This window comes from Alternaria atra (genome assembly GCF_907166805.1).
Source record: "Alternaria atra isolate CS162 genome assembly, contig: 21, whole genome shotgun sequence".
In the NCBI taxonomy this organism is placed as follows: domain Eukaryota; kingdom Fungi; phylum Ascomycota; class Dothideomycetes; order Pleosporales; family Pleosporaceae; genus Alternaria; species Alternaria atra.
The window spans coordinates 1,665,260-1,683,879 of NW_025091319.1; the positions used below are offsets into that span (position 1 = coordinate 1,665,260).

At 50.8% G+C, this 18,620-nt stretch overlaps 6 protein-coding genes across 6 annotated transcripts; 4 read left to right on the top strand and 2 right to left on the bottom strand.

The window, feature by feature from the left end:
• Positions 1 to 278: 278 nt before the first annotated feature.
• Positions 279 to 1,923, bottom strand: ALTATR162_LOCUS975 (uncharacterized protein; the record flags this gene model as incomplete). Its single annotated transcript, XM_043308570.1, has 2 exons — positions 279 to 1,732; positions 1,785 to 1,923. The coding sequence occupies 2 exons, from the start codon at positions 1,921 to 1,923 to the stop codon at positions 279 to 281; spliced, it is 1,593 nt and encodes a 530-aa protein (XP_043164505.1).
• A 1,920-nt stretch (positions 1,924 to 3,843) lies between these two features.
• On the top strand, positions 3,844 to 5,305 carry ALTATR162_LOCUS976 (uncharacterized protein; the record flags this gene model as incomplete). Its single annotated transcript, XM_043308571.1, has 4 exons — positions 3,844 to 4,258; positions 4,309 to 5,020; positions 5,069 to 5,079; positions 5,142 to 5,305. The coding sequence occupies 4 exons, from the start codon at positions 3,844 to 3,846 to the stop codon at positions 5,303 to 5,305; spliced, it is 1,302 nt and encodes a 433-aa protein (XP_043164506.1).
• Positions 5,306 to 6,183: 878 nt separating this feature from the next.
• ALTATR162_LOCUS977 (uncharacterized protein) lies at positions 6,184 to 8,726 on the top strand (the record flags this gene model as incomplete). Its single annotated transcript, XM_043308572.1, has 3 exons — positions 6,184 to 7,440; positions 7,502 to 7,805; positions 7,948 to 8,726. The coding sequence occupies 3 exons, from the start codon at positions 6,184 to 6,186 to the stop codon at positions 8,724 to 8,726; spliced, it is 2,340 nt and encodes a 779-aa protein (XP_043164507.1).
• A 1,268-nt stretch (positions 8,727 to 9,994) lies between these two features.
• Positions 9,995 to 10,952, bottom strand: ALTATR162_LOCUS978 (uncharacterized protein; the record flags this gene model as incomplete). The annotated part of the gene is made up of 2 exons (XM_043308573.1): positions 9,995 to 10,816; positions 10,872 to 10,952. The coding sequence occupies 2 exons, from the start codon at positions 10,950 to 10,952 to the stop codon at positions 9,995 to 9,997; spliced, it is 903 nt and encodes a 300-aa protein (XP_043164508.1).
• A 1,039-nt stretch (positions 10,953 to 11,991) lies between these two features.
• Positions 11,992 to 13,527, top strand: ALTATR162_LOCUS979 (uncharacterized protein; the record flags this gene model as incomplete). The annotated part of the gene is made up of 1 exon (XM_043308574.1): positions 11,992 to 13,527. The coding sequence occupies one exon, from the start codon at positions 11,992 to 11,994 to the stop codon at positions 13,525 to 13,527; it is 1,536 nt and encodes a 511-aa protein (XP_043164509.1).
• An 830-nt stretch (positions 13,528 to 14,357) lies between these two features.
• ALTATR162_LOCUS980 (uncharacterized protein) lies at positions 14,358 to 15,709 on the top strand (the record flags this gene model as incomplete). The annotated part of the gene is made up of 2 exons (XM_043308575.1): positions 14,358 to 14,453; positions 14,537 to 15,709. The coding sequence occupies 2 exons, from the start codon at positions 14,358 to 14,360 to the stop codon at positions 15,707 to 15,709; spliced, it is 1,269 nt and encodes a 422-aa protein (XP_043164510.1).
• Positions 15,710 to 18,620: the final 2,911 nt, after the last annotated feature.

Here is an 18,620-nt window from a genome sequence, read left to right on the forward strand (position 1 = left end):
GGTACTATGCAAATGAAGCATAAAACGGGATGTGGAGAACCCGATCAGTATGTTTTCAATGCGTGACCCATAGCCTCGAGGAGTTTCGAGCCTCACGAAGTCGACTATACGGTTTGAGTTTAGGCTAGAAGAAAGCAGATTGTTTTACTACTTTCCGGCTAGCGGTGCATATTGGTTAGGTCAAGGAAGCGAGATGTGAAGAAAGCTAATATGGCACTGTTCTCAGCGAGGTTTCCGTAAGATTGGAACAAGAAATATGACTATTGAGAATTGGGTATCTATAATGGAGCGCACTCATGACCAGTAAGGCCGTTTGTGTTGATGAACTCTACCTTGGAATCGCCAACTGCGATGTCAAGCGTAGGATCGAGCCCATCACCAGACAAGGTCGTCGAAGCAGTATAGTACACGTACCCTGCCGTCTCTTTGCTTGATCGGACCATAGGGATGGTCTCCGGCTGCAAGCGAGGAATGAAGTTGCCCTGAACCTTAGTCTTCTTCACAACGTTGATCTGCGGAGCGGCGCCAGCCTGGAGAAGGGACTTGGATACGGCAGCAGTAACATTCAGCGTACCTTCACGCTTGGTCGCATCCCAGACAACGCAGGATTGTGCTTCTTGGTAGAGAATGTCAGCGTTTACAGGGTATCCGCCTGTGCCGCCGTTGTCGTAGATATCATCGTTGACGCGAATGGTAAACGAACTAAACGCCTCACTAGCGTTCAATGTTTGGTCAAACTCGAACCATAGGAAGTTCTCGTCTAAGTATCCAAAAGAGGTTCCTCCACGGAAAGTGGCACGGCGAGCGGCGATTTCAGCAACTGTGATATTGCCGCGCGGTGCTGGAATGATAGAAGCTGTAAGGCTATCTTGATCGCGACCAGTCACTGGCGTAACTCGAACACGAATGCGTCCAGAAATTTCGACCAAACCATCCTTTAGTTGATATGAAGATATATAAGGGCGGATGTCTGCTGGCTCCAAGGGCTCAGTCAGTGTGATATCGCCCGGTACGAGACTGAGCATCTTTTCAAAGACGGTCTCGCACTGGGACTTGAAGTAGGCTTTGTCTGCAAGCTTGCGCATGGTTTTGTTGTCGTCGGCAGCAAAGATTCGCTTGTCGGAGTTCAAAGTGTTGTTGGTGTTGACGACCAATGGATTAGCCGTAGAGTTGTCAAGATACTCCAATACCACGTTGTTGTCCAAGACACCAAGGGTAGTATCGAAACTCGCCTTGTTCTCAGCGGTGACTGGGCCAGATACAATCTCGGGATGATCGACAGAGTGAACACCACCAATGCTGTGACCACAAGCGATCAAGGTGATCATATCGGTCTCGCTCAAACTGGCAGTCTCAAATCTCTTCCTAGTGGTGTCGAGGTCGGTGTGGGCTTCTGGTACGCCTTTGATACCAGCTTCTGCAGCATCCTTGCGGCCTAGTCGCAAAGGAACGCGCATGTCGGCGCAACGAGCCACGGACATGACTAATGACAAGGCCAATACGTCGGCAGCGGAGCTCCTCATGTTGACTGAACTTGATATGTCGGCCAAGGTGTTGTTCAATGCAGCACCCAGGTTCTCCGGTCGATCAAGTTCGTATTGTATCGAGGCATCCAGCCCGCCAGTCTTGGTCGTGGCATCGTGTGTGACAGAATCATGGAAGGCGGTTCGCACCCATTCTGCAGCTTTCTGGATGCCAGGTTGATTAGCGCCGAATGCGCAGGTCATGACTTCTGTTGCTTCGTGAGCTTGGAATGGAACACATGAAGAATGTAGGGTACGTACGATCTGAAAGCGATCCGTCCTTGATGTAACCAGACTGCAGATACAAGAGATCGTCGAGCTGATCGTACTGGCTGGGCCAGACGTATGCCTGGCAGCTCGGCGCAAGAATCGCGAGGCTGATCAACTGGTTTCTCTTCATGGTATCTAGGTAAGCGCACTTCGTGTGTTTTGTGGCGAAGTATTGCAGGGCTTTCAAAGATGATGGTAAACACTTCTGGACACGCACTCGTTATATAGGTCTTGGAAGATACCTACCCAATGTTATTGAAGGATATAGTGTGGAGCCACTCTAGCAGCGCACGATCAATGCGCAAAAGGATTTGGGCTTTTACGGTGCACGTTGCAGCAACTAGCATCGTGTTCGGGATACGATGTTGTATAGAGACTAAGAGTGGGTGAGTTACGGTTACTCCTAGCAAGGGTCAGGGAAAGCCTCGCCTGGAAAACGATCTCTAGCAATTGTCACCTAAATTTGGAAACAGGACCCTAGGCATGGTTGGAATTGTGCCTTGGCCGATTGGTCCTGGGAATCTCCGGAGAACGCACGCGACAATAGGTGACCAAAGCCAGCCGTTTTTTCGTCGGAGATTTCGACGGATCAGACCCGCAAAAGCTTGGCTGAGTTTCCAGCTTTCAGAGTCTACAATCAATGCGGTGCTGCGAAAGCTATTGACAGAATGGAAGATTTGTCGTACTTCCCTTCAAAGTTATATGCGACTGTCTATAACCTCGCCAGTGTTTGGATTGAACGTGCAGGCCATGTATTCAGTACTGCGCACAGTGGGCCTAGTGTGCGGATAGGGGCAACATTGTAGACCGAGGCATAAGAGCTTACAAGGCTATACATGCAACGCCGCCATCGTATTTTGGCCGTTCCTCCCTTTGACGCGCTTAGGGGAGATTTATCCGCGGATCGCACTGTGTCTGTATATGTTCCGTTTTGTGTGTCAACGCTTTGCCTGCGAGACTTTGTGCCAGAACTGCAACTCTGCGGTCGAGATCCGGATGGACACACACTCAAGCCCAACCTAAGCTCTTGAACTTATCCAGCATTAGCGTTTATCATGACACGAATCGTGTCTAACACTCCGGTATCACCCACTTCCAACTCAGTGATGGGAGAGGTGACAGATGACGTGTGCAAACAATGGAACATCAGCGATGCGTACCAAGCACCTCCAAACGGTCTAAGCTATGGTCATACCAGTTATGCCATGGCATGGGGCGATTCGGTCCTGATCCTCCTTTCGGAGCTGGCAGGCCTCACGCCGAGTAGGCTGGGAGAAGTACAACCGCGTCTCCGCAAGCGTATCGACCAAGGTCGAAAAAGAACAAAAGGCAGTCGGCAGTCGTTGGCAATACAATTGGATCTCAAGGCGCTGACCACCCATAGTAGGCATATGTGAAACGAGACTGCGAACCCCGCCAACGAGGAACCACAGGACCAAGCACCAGGGAATGAAGAGTATTGAAGGACACCAAGTTCGAATTTCAGACCTGGAAGGAAGAGATGAAGCTCGTACGGCAGAACGGTGCGGGTGGTGTGTGGGTACCTCAGTAGGAAGAATTAGTACAGCAAAAAATGTTGCAAACCTCCACAGAGTAGCAATAATGAGATTGGATGGATGACAAAGTGGATCGTCCCAAGAAACACTACAACGCGATGTCAGCCCAAGTTTATTTTGAAGACAAGCTGGATGAAGATCCGCCAGGTGTATCTGAGCATTTTCTACCCCCAGAGAAGCAGCACCTCTCAAATCGTCCAGGTGGTATCGCAGAATCGTGATGGAAGCAAGCCTGCTTGCCCAGAAGGCACTGATATGAGAAAGTCGTCAATGTCTAGGGGAAAGGGCGTCGGTAGAAAACATTGTAAGTCTATAAGTAGTACTGTGGGGTAGGTCTGGGGAACGTCGAAGTAGTCGCGCCAAGGACCTCGGCCCAGAATGGACGGAGCCGTCCCCCTCAACGATCACAAGCAAGACCGGATCCACCGTTACTATGATATAAGCCATCCATTTCCAATGGAGTTCTCAGTGTCTTCATTGCCAGCGCTGCCGTTATGATGGTGGACCTCACGCAACATCCTCTGAAGGGCGTATATGCGCTGGGCGCTTTGGGCTTCGAGCTCGTGCGCTTCCCTCTATACATTGTCAAGTTCCTCGTCTTCGGCCGCCAGCACCCGAGCTGGACCTTTCGGCAGGCCCTCACTGTACACGCCTTCTTCTCCGGGCTATGGCACGTTGCGAAAGTGCAAGTCAAAACGCCGCTGCCTCTCACACCGGATCAAGAGAAGGAGCGATTCGTAGTCATTAAGCCGGCAAAGAATGAATCATACAAAGGGCCCTTGAGGAGCAACAAGGACGTTGTGCCAGTGGAAATTGGTGCGACGTGGTATCCTGCACCGCTGGGTACGGGTAGCGACAAGGCTAGGATCAAGGTCGTGCTTCACTTACATGGTGGAGCTTTCGTCACGGGTTAGTCAATAGTGTTTGCGATACCTATCTTCATGGCTAACTCGACCCAGGAGATGGACGGACGGCAGCCAGCGGGGCTATGGCAAAGAAGCTTCTGAAATACACTCCCGCCACGCACATCTTCTGCCCGCAGTACCGCCTCTCCACGTTGCCTGTCTCGAAGACATCGAACCCGTTCCCAGCCGCTCTCCAAGACAGCGTCACAGCATACCTGTACCTCCTGAACGACCTCAAGATACCCCCTCAAAACATCATACTTTCGGGAGACTCAGCAGGCGGCAATCTATCCATCGCGCTTCTACGCTACATCTCCGACTACGGTTCCGACATTGGTCTGCCCGCACCCTCTGCAGCGCTTCTTTGGTCGCCCTGGACCAACCCAGCCGATACCTCCGGATCATACGTTTATGACAACAGGAATTATGCTACAGACTACCTTTCTCCGCCCTTCACATCATGGGGCACCACGGCATATGCTGGTGAAGCTGGCGAGCAGGTCCTGTCACAGCCATACATTTCGCAGAAGAACCGGACATTCAAGACAGAGGTACCCATGTGGGTCAACGCAGGCGGTGGAGAGATACTGTACTTTGATATCGTTGAATGGGCTGAGAAAATGAAGGAAGCAGGTAACAATCTGCAGCTTGATATCGAAGAGCATGTTCCACACGATATCCTGCTCTTGGGTCACATCTTGGGTTTCGAACAAGAGGCTATAAATATGGCTAGGCGAGCAGGCGAATGGATGAAAGAGCAGAAGATGTAAGGAAGGATGCGACACGTTAAATCCTTCAATTTCCTTGACGCTAGCTCTGCCAACTGTGAGTATCCCGAATCTGGAATCCCCTTCGAAGTTACTAACTCGGCTGGCGGAACGGTGGAGTGCTGAATAGGCGGAGTGACGGGGCTACAGACTGGCCGGGATATGGATCGCCAAGTCGAAGTCATAATAATTCTGGACACTACTATCTAGGCAACTGCAGTCATCGGAACCATCTCAGTTCAGATCATGGCAATGAATTGCAGTTTCTTCACCTCATCTTCTAGAACCCATGCGTAGGAGTGTGGGCGAGTAGGACTGCAAGTGAGCGAAAACACGCGATAGTCATCCAGTTGCTAGTAGTACACATCGGCGGTAAGGTGACGTCTTAACAAACAGTCCGAGCTTGGCCCGGCTATACTCCAAATATACTGAGGCTTGCCCATTTACTGTTACGGGCTCATCGTCGGATGAATACACAGCCCGCATTCGTTCGACTTATTTTTGTCCTAAAGACATTGTCTGGGCGTCAGAGTGAACTCATACCCAGCTGTTCAAAGAATGCAGTGAATTCGTTATATATATATAGCTGACCTAGCTGCCTTACCTGACAGACATCATACGTGTCGTACCACAAGCAGCCAGCCTACTTACTTCCAGACTTGTCAACAATTAAGCCAGATCAAGCTCATCAATCAAGCTGTTGCCCATCTACGTTTAAGCCAATTTAAGCCCAGCGTGTAGTAAAATAGTATTGATTAAGCTCGTACACACCAGCTTGATTGATGGGCTTGATGAGATTAATAGGTCTAGGCGTGGAGCGTAGGGCTGTTGTTGTTGCTGTAGCGACGATCTCACAATGCTTTCTTAGTGTTGAGTTTAGTATCTACGCATAGATCACTAATCATGTAGTAGTTACGTGATTATGCGACAGAACTTAACTCCATAAACTTATCGTGAGATAGCTCCTGCTGCAACACTAACAGCCTCACGCTAAAGCATTAATCTTATCAAGCTTATCGATCAAGCTCATCGGTTATAACCCATCAAGCCAATTCACTTAAGCTATTTTGCTCCGATGGCCAAGCCAAGCTAGAGGCCTAAGCTCGATTGGCTTGATTGTCGACAAGTAAGTACTTCTCATCTGGCACCCAGTTTCTCCATCATGGCTTCACATCAAGCAATTGGCAACTGTACGCCTGGTGCTATCCCCTATCCAGTCATATTCGGGGCTGAGTTTGTTGCTATTGAAGCCCACCCAGTCCTGAACTACACCGGCTCGGACATTGAGAGCCGACTATGGTACAACCATGGCCTTCTCCCTAACAACGTTTCCGTGGACTTTTGCAATGTTACCCTCACGCACACGCATCCAGGCAAGAACGACACGCTGCGTACACAAATCTGGCTTCCTCTGAAGCCTACATGGAACAGCCGTATGTTGATGGCAGGCGGCGGAGGTTGGTCGGCAGGATTTGATGAAGCTGCTCCCGTAATGTTCGGAAGCCTAACTGAAGGTTTTGCGACATCCTCCGTGGATGGTGGAGTGCACATTGAGAACGCCACCTCAGTAGCAAGTTGGGCGTTAACAAGCCCTGGCAACGTCGACTACAACGCGCTACAGAACTTTGCATTCAATGGCCTGATAGATGGCGCTATTGCTACCAAACAAGTGATTGAAAGCTTGTATGGCCACGGTTCGGACTATTCTTACTGGAACGGTTGCTCTCAAGGTGGCCGACAGGGTTACATGTTTGCCCAGAGGTTTCCAGACATCTTCGATGGTATCGCGGCGGCAGCTCCAGCTATCAACTGGAGTCCACTTTTATCTTCGTCAACTTTCCCTCAACAAGTCTTATTCGAGCTTGCCCAGAATGGGCTAAACGATTTTCCACACGAGTGCGAGTTCCTTTCCCTGAGGCAAGCTGCAATCGCTGCTTGCGATGACAATGACGGGCTCATGGATGGGCTGATCTCCGACCCTGAAAGCTGCAAGTTCGATGCTCGATCCATGATTGGAAATCCAGCGAACTGCAGCTCTCCTGGTGAACCTTCACTTATATCAGAAGCCGCTGCTCTGGCCATGACCGCGTTGTGGAAGGGTGCTCGAACAAGCAATGGAACATTCCTATGGTATCCCCATGGATACGACACAAACCCGACAGACTTTTATGGTACTCTGGACAACACTTGCTCAGACAACGGATCATGTGTACCTGCCCGACAGTCACTCTTCACAGACTGGATCAGGTACTTTGTCAAAAAAGACCCGAATTACGACTTGAACAATATGACACGCCAGGACTGGGTTAGTGCTTTTTATGCTGGAAAGCGGGAGTATACTTCCATTATCGGGACAGATTATCCAGATCTACAAGAGTTTCGCGCCGCTGGAGGAAAGCTACTTACCTACCACGGTTTAGTGAGTTTTCCAATGCCACAAGAGGCTATCGCGACACGGTTAACTGATTCAATTCGTCTAGGCTGATGAATCAATACCCTACGGTGATACACGCGACTACTATGATCGAGTAGCTGCTCTCGATCCCGCCTTACGCGACTTCTACCGTTATTCTGAAGCCCCTGGAGCAGCACACTGTGCACCTAGCCAGGGTGGCACCCCTACCGGCTTGTTTGCCGCCTTGGTCGACTGGGTCGAGAATGATATTGCGCCCGAAACGCTTGTTGCTAGGAACGCTGAGGACAGGGAACGCTTGCTTTGCCAATATCCAAAGAAAGCTGTCTTCACGGGAGATCCTGCAAACTACACCGCGGAAGACTTTGTGTGTGAGTGAATAGGAAGTGAGCATGGCAATCAGGCACTAGATTAGCTACCTAGGTATGTTGTAGATCGGTAGTCTGGTGGTCCAAAACCTCGAACAATCCCCAAACGTTCGCCTTCGCTTGTGTTCCCGACATCAAGAGGTAGTGGAACGGATGAGAAAAGAGGGAAAGGAAGCCGTCGATTTAGATTTGGACGACCCCAAGACCTTCGCCTTCGCTCTGGCCGGTGTGGATCGCGTCTTCCTGTTGACCGGCTACACAGTCGCGATGTTGACGCAAAGCAAGACTTTCGTGGATTCTGCTGTGAAGGCCGGTGTGAAACACATCGTTCATCTTGGGATTTTTGGCGAATGGGACGCGACAGACCCACACTTTGTTTGGCATCAGCTCATCGAGAGCTATATCAAGGCGAGCGGTCTCGCCTGGACGCACCTCCATCCCAACATGTTCATGGACAATCTGCTAGCAGCCACAGACCCCAAAGCAGATAAATTAACGCTATATGTTGAGAATCGTCGCGTGGGCTGGATCGCGGTAAGTGACATCGCAGCAATGGCGGCAGCGATTCTACGTGACGGGCCTGAAAAGCACCACGGACGCGACTACTGGATGAGCACCGACGTGTTGAACGGCTCAGAGGTTGCTGCGATCTTGAGTGAGGTCACCGGTCGCAGTATTGCCTTCAATCCCCGAGGACCCGACGACTTTAAGGCACTGGTCTCAGCTCCGGGTTCAGGGGCAGAACCTTGGTATGCTGAGGGCGGCGTTGATTTTATGCGCCAAGTTGTCGACGGCCGGATGGGTTACATTGGAACCATTCGTGACGATATTCCTTACGTGCTGGGAAGACCGGCTTTGACCTTCCGAGAGTGGGCCACCGAGCACAAAGAGGCTTTCATCAAGCTTGCTTCAACTAGGGATTAACCCATTAGTTTACGGGGAAATAGCAGAGATTTGGTCCGGCTAAAATGGCTTTGTCGACCAAAGTAGTGGGATAGGGAAGTAGATATCTTGTAGATGCGTGTGATATAATCTTAGAGAGATCGTCACGTTGCTCCCAAAGTCTGTGGGGTTTTAATAGACCATGTGACAAGTGTTGGAGCTCCACTGAGGGTGCTCAGTACTGTCGTGTGCTTCCGGTCAAGACGTTGAACGACTACCACCCAAGTACAGTATAGATCAAATCGGTAGATCTTGTACATACAACCATAAGGCATAGGATATCGTCTTTGTGGTCTGCTCAGCCATGCTCAAATCTCGTGATACAGTTATAGCACGAAGATCAATGTATCTAGCACGTATTACACCTCCGATATTAAGAGTTGTGAGTGAACATTAGTCTAACATCATCTACATCTTACACCAGCTGGGTTTCGTCCTCTTGAGTCTCGGTCCCAACAGACTGATGAGACGATCCCGTTCCCGGCATTCAAAGTACCATGGGCTCGATACCCGTCCATCTAAACAATATACTAGATACCCAGGGATGTCGCTTCGTAGATTCAACAACATACAGCAAGGCTGCGACACCAAATAGGCAGGCTGCGAACCAGAAAAGCAAACTCATCATCCCGAATCACCACAGGCTCCCACAAGAACCAGTCCTCGTCTTTTCTAGGCAACATTGGAAACTACCTCCTCGTCATGGTGGTTCTTTCGGCTGGGTTTTTGAACGGCGCGACTGTCCTCGATGGCGCGCTCATTGCCTTAGCGCTACTATTGCTGCACTTGTTCGCTCGACTAAGGGTGAAGGTGATCAACAAGAGCCCTACCATCCGTGGCGTTCAAGTCATGGAATCTGATATGAAGAGGTACTCAAGAAAAGCGAAGCTCGTAAGTGACTTATCCGGGAATGAGATGTCAGACGCCTGGGCGTGCGAATCAGGGTTGCTTACTAGGCGATATATCCAGCCAGATAAGAGCAGCGTACCGGCAAATTAGTAGTTGGGTAGGTGAGCACTAGCAAGCCCACGCTGTTGTATATTTTTGCTTTTTTTTATCCTCATCGACAACAACCTGTTAGTCGAAACGGAGCGTTGTAGCTGCACTTGGCGTGTTTTTGCTGAGACATATTGCCTATGCGTCGGAAGCACGAATCTTCCTTTTAGTATTGCAAGAACACGAAGACAGGTTGTTACACCGAAGCGAATCGGCGGTTGGCGTGATAGCGTGGTATTGCAGCGGTGTCTTTTTTATTTGAGGAAGTCGAGGACAAGCCCATGGAACATGTCAGGCTTCTCCCAATAACACCAGTGGCCACCCCAATCAACAGTCACTCCCTTGGCAAGGCCTTCGTTTTCGCCTCCATTTACCAGTTCAACTACCTTCAACGGCCCTGCAGCAGGAAAGCATCCACTTCGGCTACTCGCCACGACTAGTACTCGTGTTGGGCTCCTGCTCTGTGGTCCAAACGAATGTGCGATGGGATGTCGCCAGTCATTTGCCGTATGATCAGCCATCAGCTTTCCATACCACCATCCGTTTCCCCTCAAAGCCTCTGACAAGAAGAATGCTTCGTCCTCTCTCCACTTTGACGAATCTGATGCTGGGTCGCCAGGCTGTGGGTGTGATCTATAGCCTAGACATGCTGCGATAGTACCGAGGTGCGCTTCTTTTGGACTTTCAATGAGCGATCTCTGCATCTCTTTCAGTGCTTCTGGGTTGTTACATCCCCGGTTTCCGAATTCAGGGCCCCAATCTTCGAGATAATTTTGCAGTGGAGCTTGGTCCACGAAGACCATGTGCGAGAACGCACGGGTGGTGAACAACTCACTATAGCTCCATAAAATAGCCGCACCTAGACTTGTACCGATGGCTTTTATGGTACCGTCGCGGAAACCGAAGAAATCAATCAAGTTCTTCAGATCCATTGCTAGACGTGCGACATGGTAGCCCGCTCTGGGCTTGTCGGACTCGCCATGACCGCGCAAATCGGGGACGATGACATGAAAGCTTTGGGATAGTGTGGATATATTGCGCTTGAAGACTGCTCCTGAGCCTGTGAAGCCGTGCAGCTAACGATGAAGGTCAGGCGCGCTGACGAAATGCGCTCGATGGCGGGGAGCTTACCAAGATCAAGGGAGCGGCATCGGGGGAGCCATACGTCTCGTAGTGGAGACTGATACCATCGTTTGCCGTGAGTGTCGGCATACTTCCAGATCGATGATGAAGTAAAGGTCAAAGCAGAGGGATGGCTGGAGAGATGAATCGTGAGCTCTACTGGTCGGCTTAGTCAGCGTTTCGTCGACGCGAGAGGTTTAGCTCCGGCGGCCACTTCCAAGGTGCTGCGACACCTCACACAGCAACACAACCATCAACACCTAAACCCTGACATGTTGTTGCACCTTCGTAATGACTGCTAACTATCTCTTCTCGCCACTGCACTGAGCATTAACAATGTTGGTCATGTTAATATTTGAATACCTGTGCCCAGCACTGTAGTACTTTTGGGAAGTCTTTCCGATCAGTCCACTCCCGCATATGCACCACGCTTCTCATCTTACATTAATTTGCATCGCCCAGCCTCTACTAGTATCGTGTCATCTCGAGTTTCTTTCACAATTTTACCAGATCGCCGTCATTGTGTTCAGTTGGACCGCATTGCTCGACATCGTCAGCACCCGTACCATGTACCATACACTGGAAGATCATAAACAGGTAGCGCAGACTCCTTCCAGGATGATAATGACACTTTGTTCTAGCTTTACGGTTTTGAGGTTCCCGCGTGACGGTGAGGACTTCTTCGTCAGTCTGATGCACAAACAACGCGAGTTTGACCATTGTAGTATTTCTTTCACCCCTTCCTTTGCCTCAACGCACGGGTCCAAGTTTCTTCAACGGTAATTATTGCCATTCTCGCAGCACTAGTGCCTGAAGAGGTGTAAGACTCCTAGAATCAATATAATCCAATCTTTCACGTACACTAAACGTTCTCGCGCACCACCTTGGTTTATTCCACTCCTCCACTCACCTCCCCGCTGAGCCTGCCAGACCTTGGTCAATTCCAACTCCGCTCGCTCCACGCATTAACTTGCCTTTGTGCTATATTGCTCAATCGACTTTGCTTCTCTCGCGGTTAATTTACCTATCGCGAATGGCGAACCACACTCGCGCCCGCACTACCATCACCCACTCACCTGAAGCGGCTCCTGACAGCATCTCAACAACAGTCCTGTCCCTAGCCGCAAACATGGCTATTCCTAAGAGTTCCGCCAGCGAAGTTGTGAACAAGAAGATGAAGAGTCTAAAGGACCACAAGAAGGCCCAGAAGGAGAAGATGCTGGCGAAACGTACCGCTGCCGCTGAGAAGGCCAAGGCAAAGAAGACTCTGTCTGTGCCTGTTGCTGTCGACGTTGCTAAGGAGGCTGCGCCCGCGCACGAGGAAGCCGCTGGTGATATTGAGACCGCTTCGATGACGAAGATTCCAGTGGAGGTTATCGCTGAATCTAAACTTCACCGAGTCGAGTCACATTCTGAGTACGTCGCTATGGTAGAGCCGGTCCCGGTCGTGGAGGTCGCTATTGGTCCTAAGGATAATGTTCCAACCAAGGTCACCACCACCTTACACCCAAGCAAGGTCGAGCAAGAGGTTGACAATACTCAACATATCAAGACCGATGATTTTTCTACAAACACGCCTCCTCAGTTTAGCATGCTCAACCCGAATGCTAAAGAGTTTTCCTTTGCGAAAGTCAAGGCTGCTCCGAACGACAAAGTCGCTTCAACGTGGGCTACAAATGCCAGGATGGTGCCTAAACAGCCCGTAGATACTGTCGCGTACCGCAAGGCTCTAGAAGCCGACCTATACAACACCATGGAGACACCACGCCAGATGCTCATCCGATGCAAGTACACCACGTCCGTCGACGCTGAGTACCATCCCGTTGATGAAGTTGAGTTCGACAAGGCCAAGCCGATTATCAAGTGCCTAGACGACAATCGCTTCGAGGTTGAGCCAAATGTGACTGGCTTCACTGAAGACGACATGACGACGCGCACCGAGGTCGTTCCTTCACTTTCCCTTCATCGGTTATTCGGCATCGTCAAGGACGCTGGCCAGGCTAAAGTCGGTATCTATAATTCGCTCTTCGATTCGTCAATATCTCGCGTACCGGATTATGGCGAAGATACCGAGTTTGACGAGATCTTCGTCAAGTTACCATGTGAGGATAGACGTCCCCGCAGTCCTGTCTCCATGGGCCATCTCTCATCCATTGCCCGTGCCCCGATCACCAGCCCCGTTGTTTCCCGCACCCTGGAATCAGTTGAGGCTGAGATGCGCCCTGCTACGAACAACAACGCTTCGAATGCACCGGCGTTTGTGGATCCCGCTATCATCAGCTGTAAGATCAAGCAGCCAACTCCTGATCAGGCTGACGAACTCGATGTCACAACCGGCCTACCCGCACGTGATAACACTCAAGAAACCAATGTGCTGACGCGAATCTTTGGGCTTCCCATCATATTTCCACCGGATATGTCGCCCAATTCTTCCCATCATTCCCGTACGTCGTCGCCTGTTGACCCTCAGCGAGCACACACGCCGCTCACTCACTACTCCGCCACCCCACCCTCGGGGCTGCCTGTCTGGACGATTCCACAAATCTCATTACCTCAGTACGTCTTCCCAAACGGGGCTGCCTTCAACGGGTTTGGCTTTTCCATGAGCCCGCAGACAGGAGGCTTCCAAGATCTGCCCACACAGCAGCATGCTGCGCATTACTAACAGATGAAGGCTGTATACTATGGGAGTTGGGACGCGGCTGGTAACTGGACCGCCATTCCTGGGTATTATGCGCCGATGCATACTCAGTAGAGACCGGCAGGAGTTGGTTTGACTGAGTTTTGCATTACGTTTATCGTTGCGTTTGATGGGTTTGACTCGAGATGACGCGAATGACTAAGTCAGCAGTTGCACCTATCCCATTGTTCTGGCGTTTACGTTATGTATTTTTACTCGCTCGTCAGCCTGCGTTTCTCTTTTATCATCATTTAGCGACGGCCTTCATGTGTTATTGGGTTGGAGTTGAGTGAAGCTTGCAAACGAGCGGTATCTTGTCGTGGTCTTCCTTGCGTGACGATGCCTGTTACGAGACTGAGATTAGTACAGGTACTAAGAACAGACGGGAGATATCAAGTTTGCCAATCTTCGTGATCATGTCTGCCATTCTGCCATCTTGCAACGCGTGTTCGTCGTACTTCTATAGTACACTAAAGGTATTCGCTGTGTTTTTTCATGTCAACAGGCATAATGTAAGGCGTGGTCAATACTTTTGAAGCAATTTCGAGTGTCAGGCACAACCTACTGAACACGAGCCTCTTCGTAGCTTTCCCCAAATTATGGCTCTGGTGGGGAAAGGAAGGATCCGTGCAGGTCAGGGTCTGGACATGCAGGTGCGGGGAGCTGTTCAGCACGGACTTCAGGGTTCCTGCAAGTAATTCGGCCAGCCGCAGTGACCAAGACCCCCCACATCACATCGCTAACACAACACTCGTACACTGTATCCAAGTCATTATTTTCTGGATTAACCCTAGTATTACTCGTTGTCAGATATCATGCTCAAGTCCAGGTGGGCAACCCAGCCCGATGAGGCGGAGAAAGCAGCAGCACCGGAGGTCAACGTCGCTGCACCAGAGCCAGCGTCTGCACCTGTATGTCTACCAGTGCATTACCCCCGAGCACTCCTCCACTGTTGTTGTCGTTCTGCTGGTATACAACGCTGACCCGACATTAGACCGACAACGCGAGGTCCTATGACCCCGCTTTCAACGACCCGACAATGGATCCATTCGCTCAGACCGCAAGTACAGACGACCTTTTCTTTGACGACGACATCACGCCTATAGCCGAGCCTGTTGTTGAGCAGAACCCCGTCGAACTGCAGGCCTCCGCCGCCGAATTTGTACCCGAAGAAGTACATCCACCGACAGCACCCCAAGCACACCTAGCACCGCATGCGCCCCGAGAGCCAAGGAACGCGGAGAGAGGAGGTCGCGGCCGTGGTAGAGGAAGGGGTCGTGGAAGAGGTCGTGGTGGACACAACACCGACATTCGGCTCGAGCATAACGACAAGAAGGTACCTGAGGCTTCCAAGGAAACTACGCCAGCCCCAGCCCCAGCCGCCAATACTGCCAGTACCGATACTGCAGAATCCTCGGTCCCTCCTTCTGCGCCCACTGAGCCAAAGGACAAACCCGCGCACGCCGTCCGCGGCGATAGAGGCCTGACTGGCGGCGCTGCACGCACGCGCTTGACAGAAGCGGAGCTGAACGCGAAGCTCGCCAACATGCGCATTAAGAATGAAGCCCGTCAGAGCGCTCACGCTCGCGCTGAGGCCGACAAGGGCAACTTTGAGGCTCGAGAAGCCGTCATGCAGAAGCAGGATGTGGAGCGCAAGAAGGCACTCGCGGAGAAGCAGAAGGCAGAGCGCCAGAGTCGTCAGCAGATGATGGGGGAGCGCGAGAAGAATCGGCAGCGCAAGCTCAATGCTCAAGGGGGCAGGGAGTGGGACTTTGAGAAAGAGGATGGTTTCTCTGGTACTGGAGAGGAGAAGCGACGAGGCGCTGCCCGCGGTGCACATGGTGGTATCGCACCCTCAAGACCAGTCGACAACGGATCCAATGGAGCTGAAGACTATCATGAACCTGTCGCACAATCGAGCCGTGGACGTGGTAGAGGTAGAGGCCGTGGCAGTAGGGGTGGCCGTGGCGACTACCGAGAGTCCGACCCAAGGCCGACAGGCGTCCAGAAAAAGCGCGACGACCCTCCGCCCTCAGCATCAGACTTCCCAGAATTACCCTCTACTAAGGCCAAAGCAACTACCGAGGCGAAGGAGATAGACGACTTAACCGGCTTGCCATCACCCATGGAGAAGGGACGTAGCTGGGCTGACGAGGTTGGCTCGTAGGAAGAGCGACAGCAACGAGACTTGGTAAAGACAGTACAAGAGCGACATAGGAGGGTTCATGAACAAGCAACTGAGGCGCTGAGGGATTTTCACCCAGCCTTCATGTCTGATGACGAATTCGCGGCTTTGCCGTGGTAGGAACAGGTGGAGTACCACAGCGTCTACAACACCAGACGCCGCCCGACACTAGTGTCTAGTATCCGAACAAGCTCACTGGATGAACCAAAGTCAAGCGATACGTATCATCACGTAATACGTCCTCCACCAGGCCTTGAGTCAAACCCAGAATCCATAGCATCCTTAGACAATCCATCGCAAATCGACCTGAACAGTGGTGATACTACACTTGTTGAAGCGCTTCCGTCATTGCCGATCCCTCACTCCATAGAAGCGTTTAACGACTCATCGCAGCTGGACTTACACAGTGGGGAAACAACGCTTCTTGAACAACCTCCCGCTGCCTCTGCATCCACCTCATCGCAGAACTTTCGGTCGACTCTGCAGCGTCTTGGAGTTGTGCCCTCTGTGTCGTTTCCGGACTTGAGAGATTCACGCAGGTATATGCAGATCACTGAAGCCCAAGGCCTCCGGAGCCATTCGGGCTCCATTGTCAACGACGCCAGCAGCGATGAATCTGAAAGCGAGTCGGACGACTGTCATTTTGGAGATGGTATGCCCCCACGGAACCCAGAGCGCTCGACTATAGCGAGAGCCAGAGATGGTTCAAGAAGAGTGTGGATGATCACGCCCGGACGCCCACAGATGAAGCCCCTCGAGATGGAACAAACGGTATTTTTGCGAGGCGGGGCTGGTTTAGATGATGATGATGTGCAACCAGACGAGGAAATGAGCCTAGTCCCCGCCACAGACAAAATAATGTCAAGTCCCTTCCCAGTATCGCGGTTGCCTAGACCAATTCCTCGAATCCGCCAGAGGGTTCAATCCGGTAACTACCAGCATACTGTAATGTCTGATATACAAATACAAAAAACGAGTACTAACGAAGTGCTTTCGCGGCTACTTGGAGGCACGTACGAAGGCTCCTCTCGCACATTGATCAATCCGGCCCACAGTGCTACAAGGAATCTTCTGGCGTCTTCAGGAGTCAATCCGTTCCAGAGTACTGCGAGAGATAGTTTGGAGCCTACACGGGAGCGTATAGTGCAGGCGTATCCACAACGAAGCCGTCCTGTGAGCGTTGTTTGGCACCCCACAGAGCGAATGGACCCCGATGACGCGCAATTGTACAGCCTACCCTATCCTAATGACACCGCGAAGGCATCCTGGCTAACTTTTCCTAGGTATGAGGATAGTTTGAAGCGTACAGAAAGACTCACCATGAGGGCGTCCTCGAGGCTATCAAACCAGAGATCTGGCCGAACTCGTGCGTGTAGTCTTTGCCCCACCAGGACTGTGCCGTTACCAGACAGATATGAGAGTTTTCACCTGCGGCCGGACCTGCTGTTCCCGCCACAACATGATGCCGACGTGCATCCAGAGGGTAGCGCTTCACAAACGCTGCCAGGGCAACAACCACAGCCACTGAAACCGGAGCCATGATCACCAACTCAGCCAGACTCACGACCACTGCTTCAGATGAATTGGGAGATGGAGTGTTCGGCGTCATATCGAGAGCGATGTTGATGATTCTGGTGAAACTGATGAAAGTGTCCATGGGCTCGTGAAACGGTGCTGTTGTCCTATATTTGACTTTTGAGGTAAAGACTTCTCGTACGACAAGGTACCTCAAGCTATAATTCGATCACATTGTTTACCCCGGCCCTATAATGTAAATGTGACGTTAAAAAACGTGTTTGTAAATGTACTGAACTACTCAAGCAGGTGATATGGCATATGCATAGTAGAGAGCATTTTGAAGATACACGACGTTCTCTATACTATCATAATACAAAAGGGGATGTAGTCAATACCGTCAGAGCAGACTTTAAGTGTAAGGCACAACTGATATAAAACCAGCTTCTTCGTGGAGCGATCGCTACAGCAGGTAATCTTTTGCAGCAATGATTCGAATACCTCAACGAAACCACACCTCAGCCCTGTGCTACTGCAATGGTCCTTTTTTTTTCTTCATGACTTCTAGCTCACCCGACTGCTCGCGCGGCTCGAAATAGTGATGTTTTTCAACAGCGGCGCGTCTATATTGCAGATAATGCTGACAGGACCCGTAATTCCCAGTTCATAGAGGACATGATCCGTCTCGTCGTATGCTTGGTACTCAAGCTTTACGTGTTCAAGGGCGTGGCGTAGTTGTTTGGGCAGGGCTTCGAAACTAGATGGGATCATTTGGTCGCAGACCGGCACTCCCTTGATGCGGATGGTCAGCATATCTCCTTTTGAAATGAACAGTATAGGTTTATGTTGGCTCTTGGTGGGGAGTTGTATCAGATAGGGTTTCGCGAGGACTCGACACTCAAACCGGAAGATGTTGCTAACTGAACTGTGCTTGTTGTGGATAGACACTGTTGAGATGATTGGATTTCGTCGTTCCATGCGTATATGAAGAAGGAAGAACGGATCTTGTGTACCGGATAGATGGAAAAAGTGCAGACGTACCAAGTGCCAGAAGCTATGCATTCCCATCCAGGCAAAAGCAACATATGACCGAGGAATGTACCTAGATTGGCATGTCGTCGGAAATTCGCTGGAACCAAAGTTAGAAATCAATCAAAGTGAATACCTACAATCAAATTATCGGTACTGTGATGACGCAGAACAGACGAGCCACTTGCAACTCCTGCAATACATACTGCACTTATACGAAAAGGTGCTCACGAATTGTAAATAATGCGAACTCAAGGAACTTTTAATCAAAACGTGATGCATGTTACAGACCTAGAGTTGACGGGATGAAAGAAACGTTGTTCACGACATATCTTTTAGTGTTTTGTGA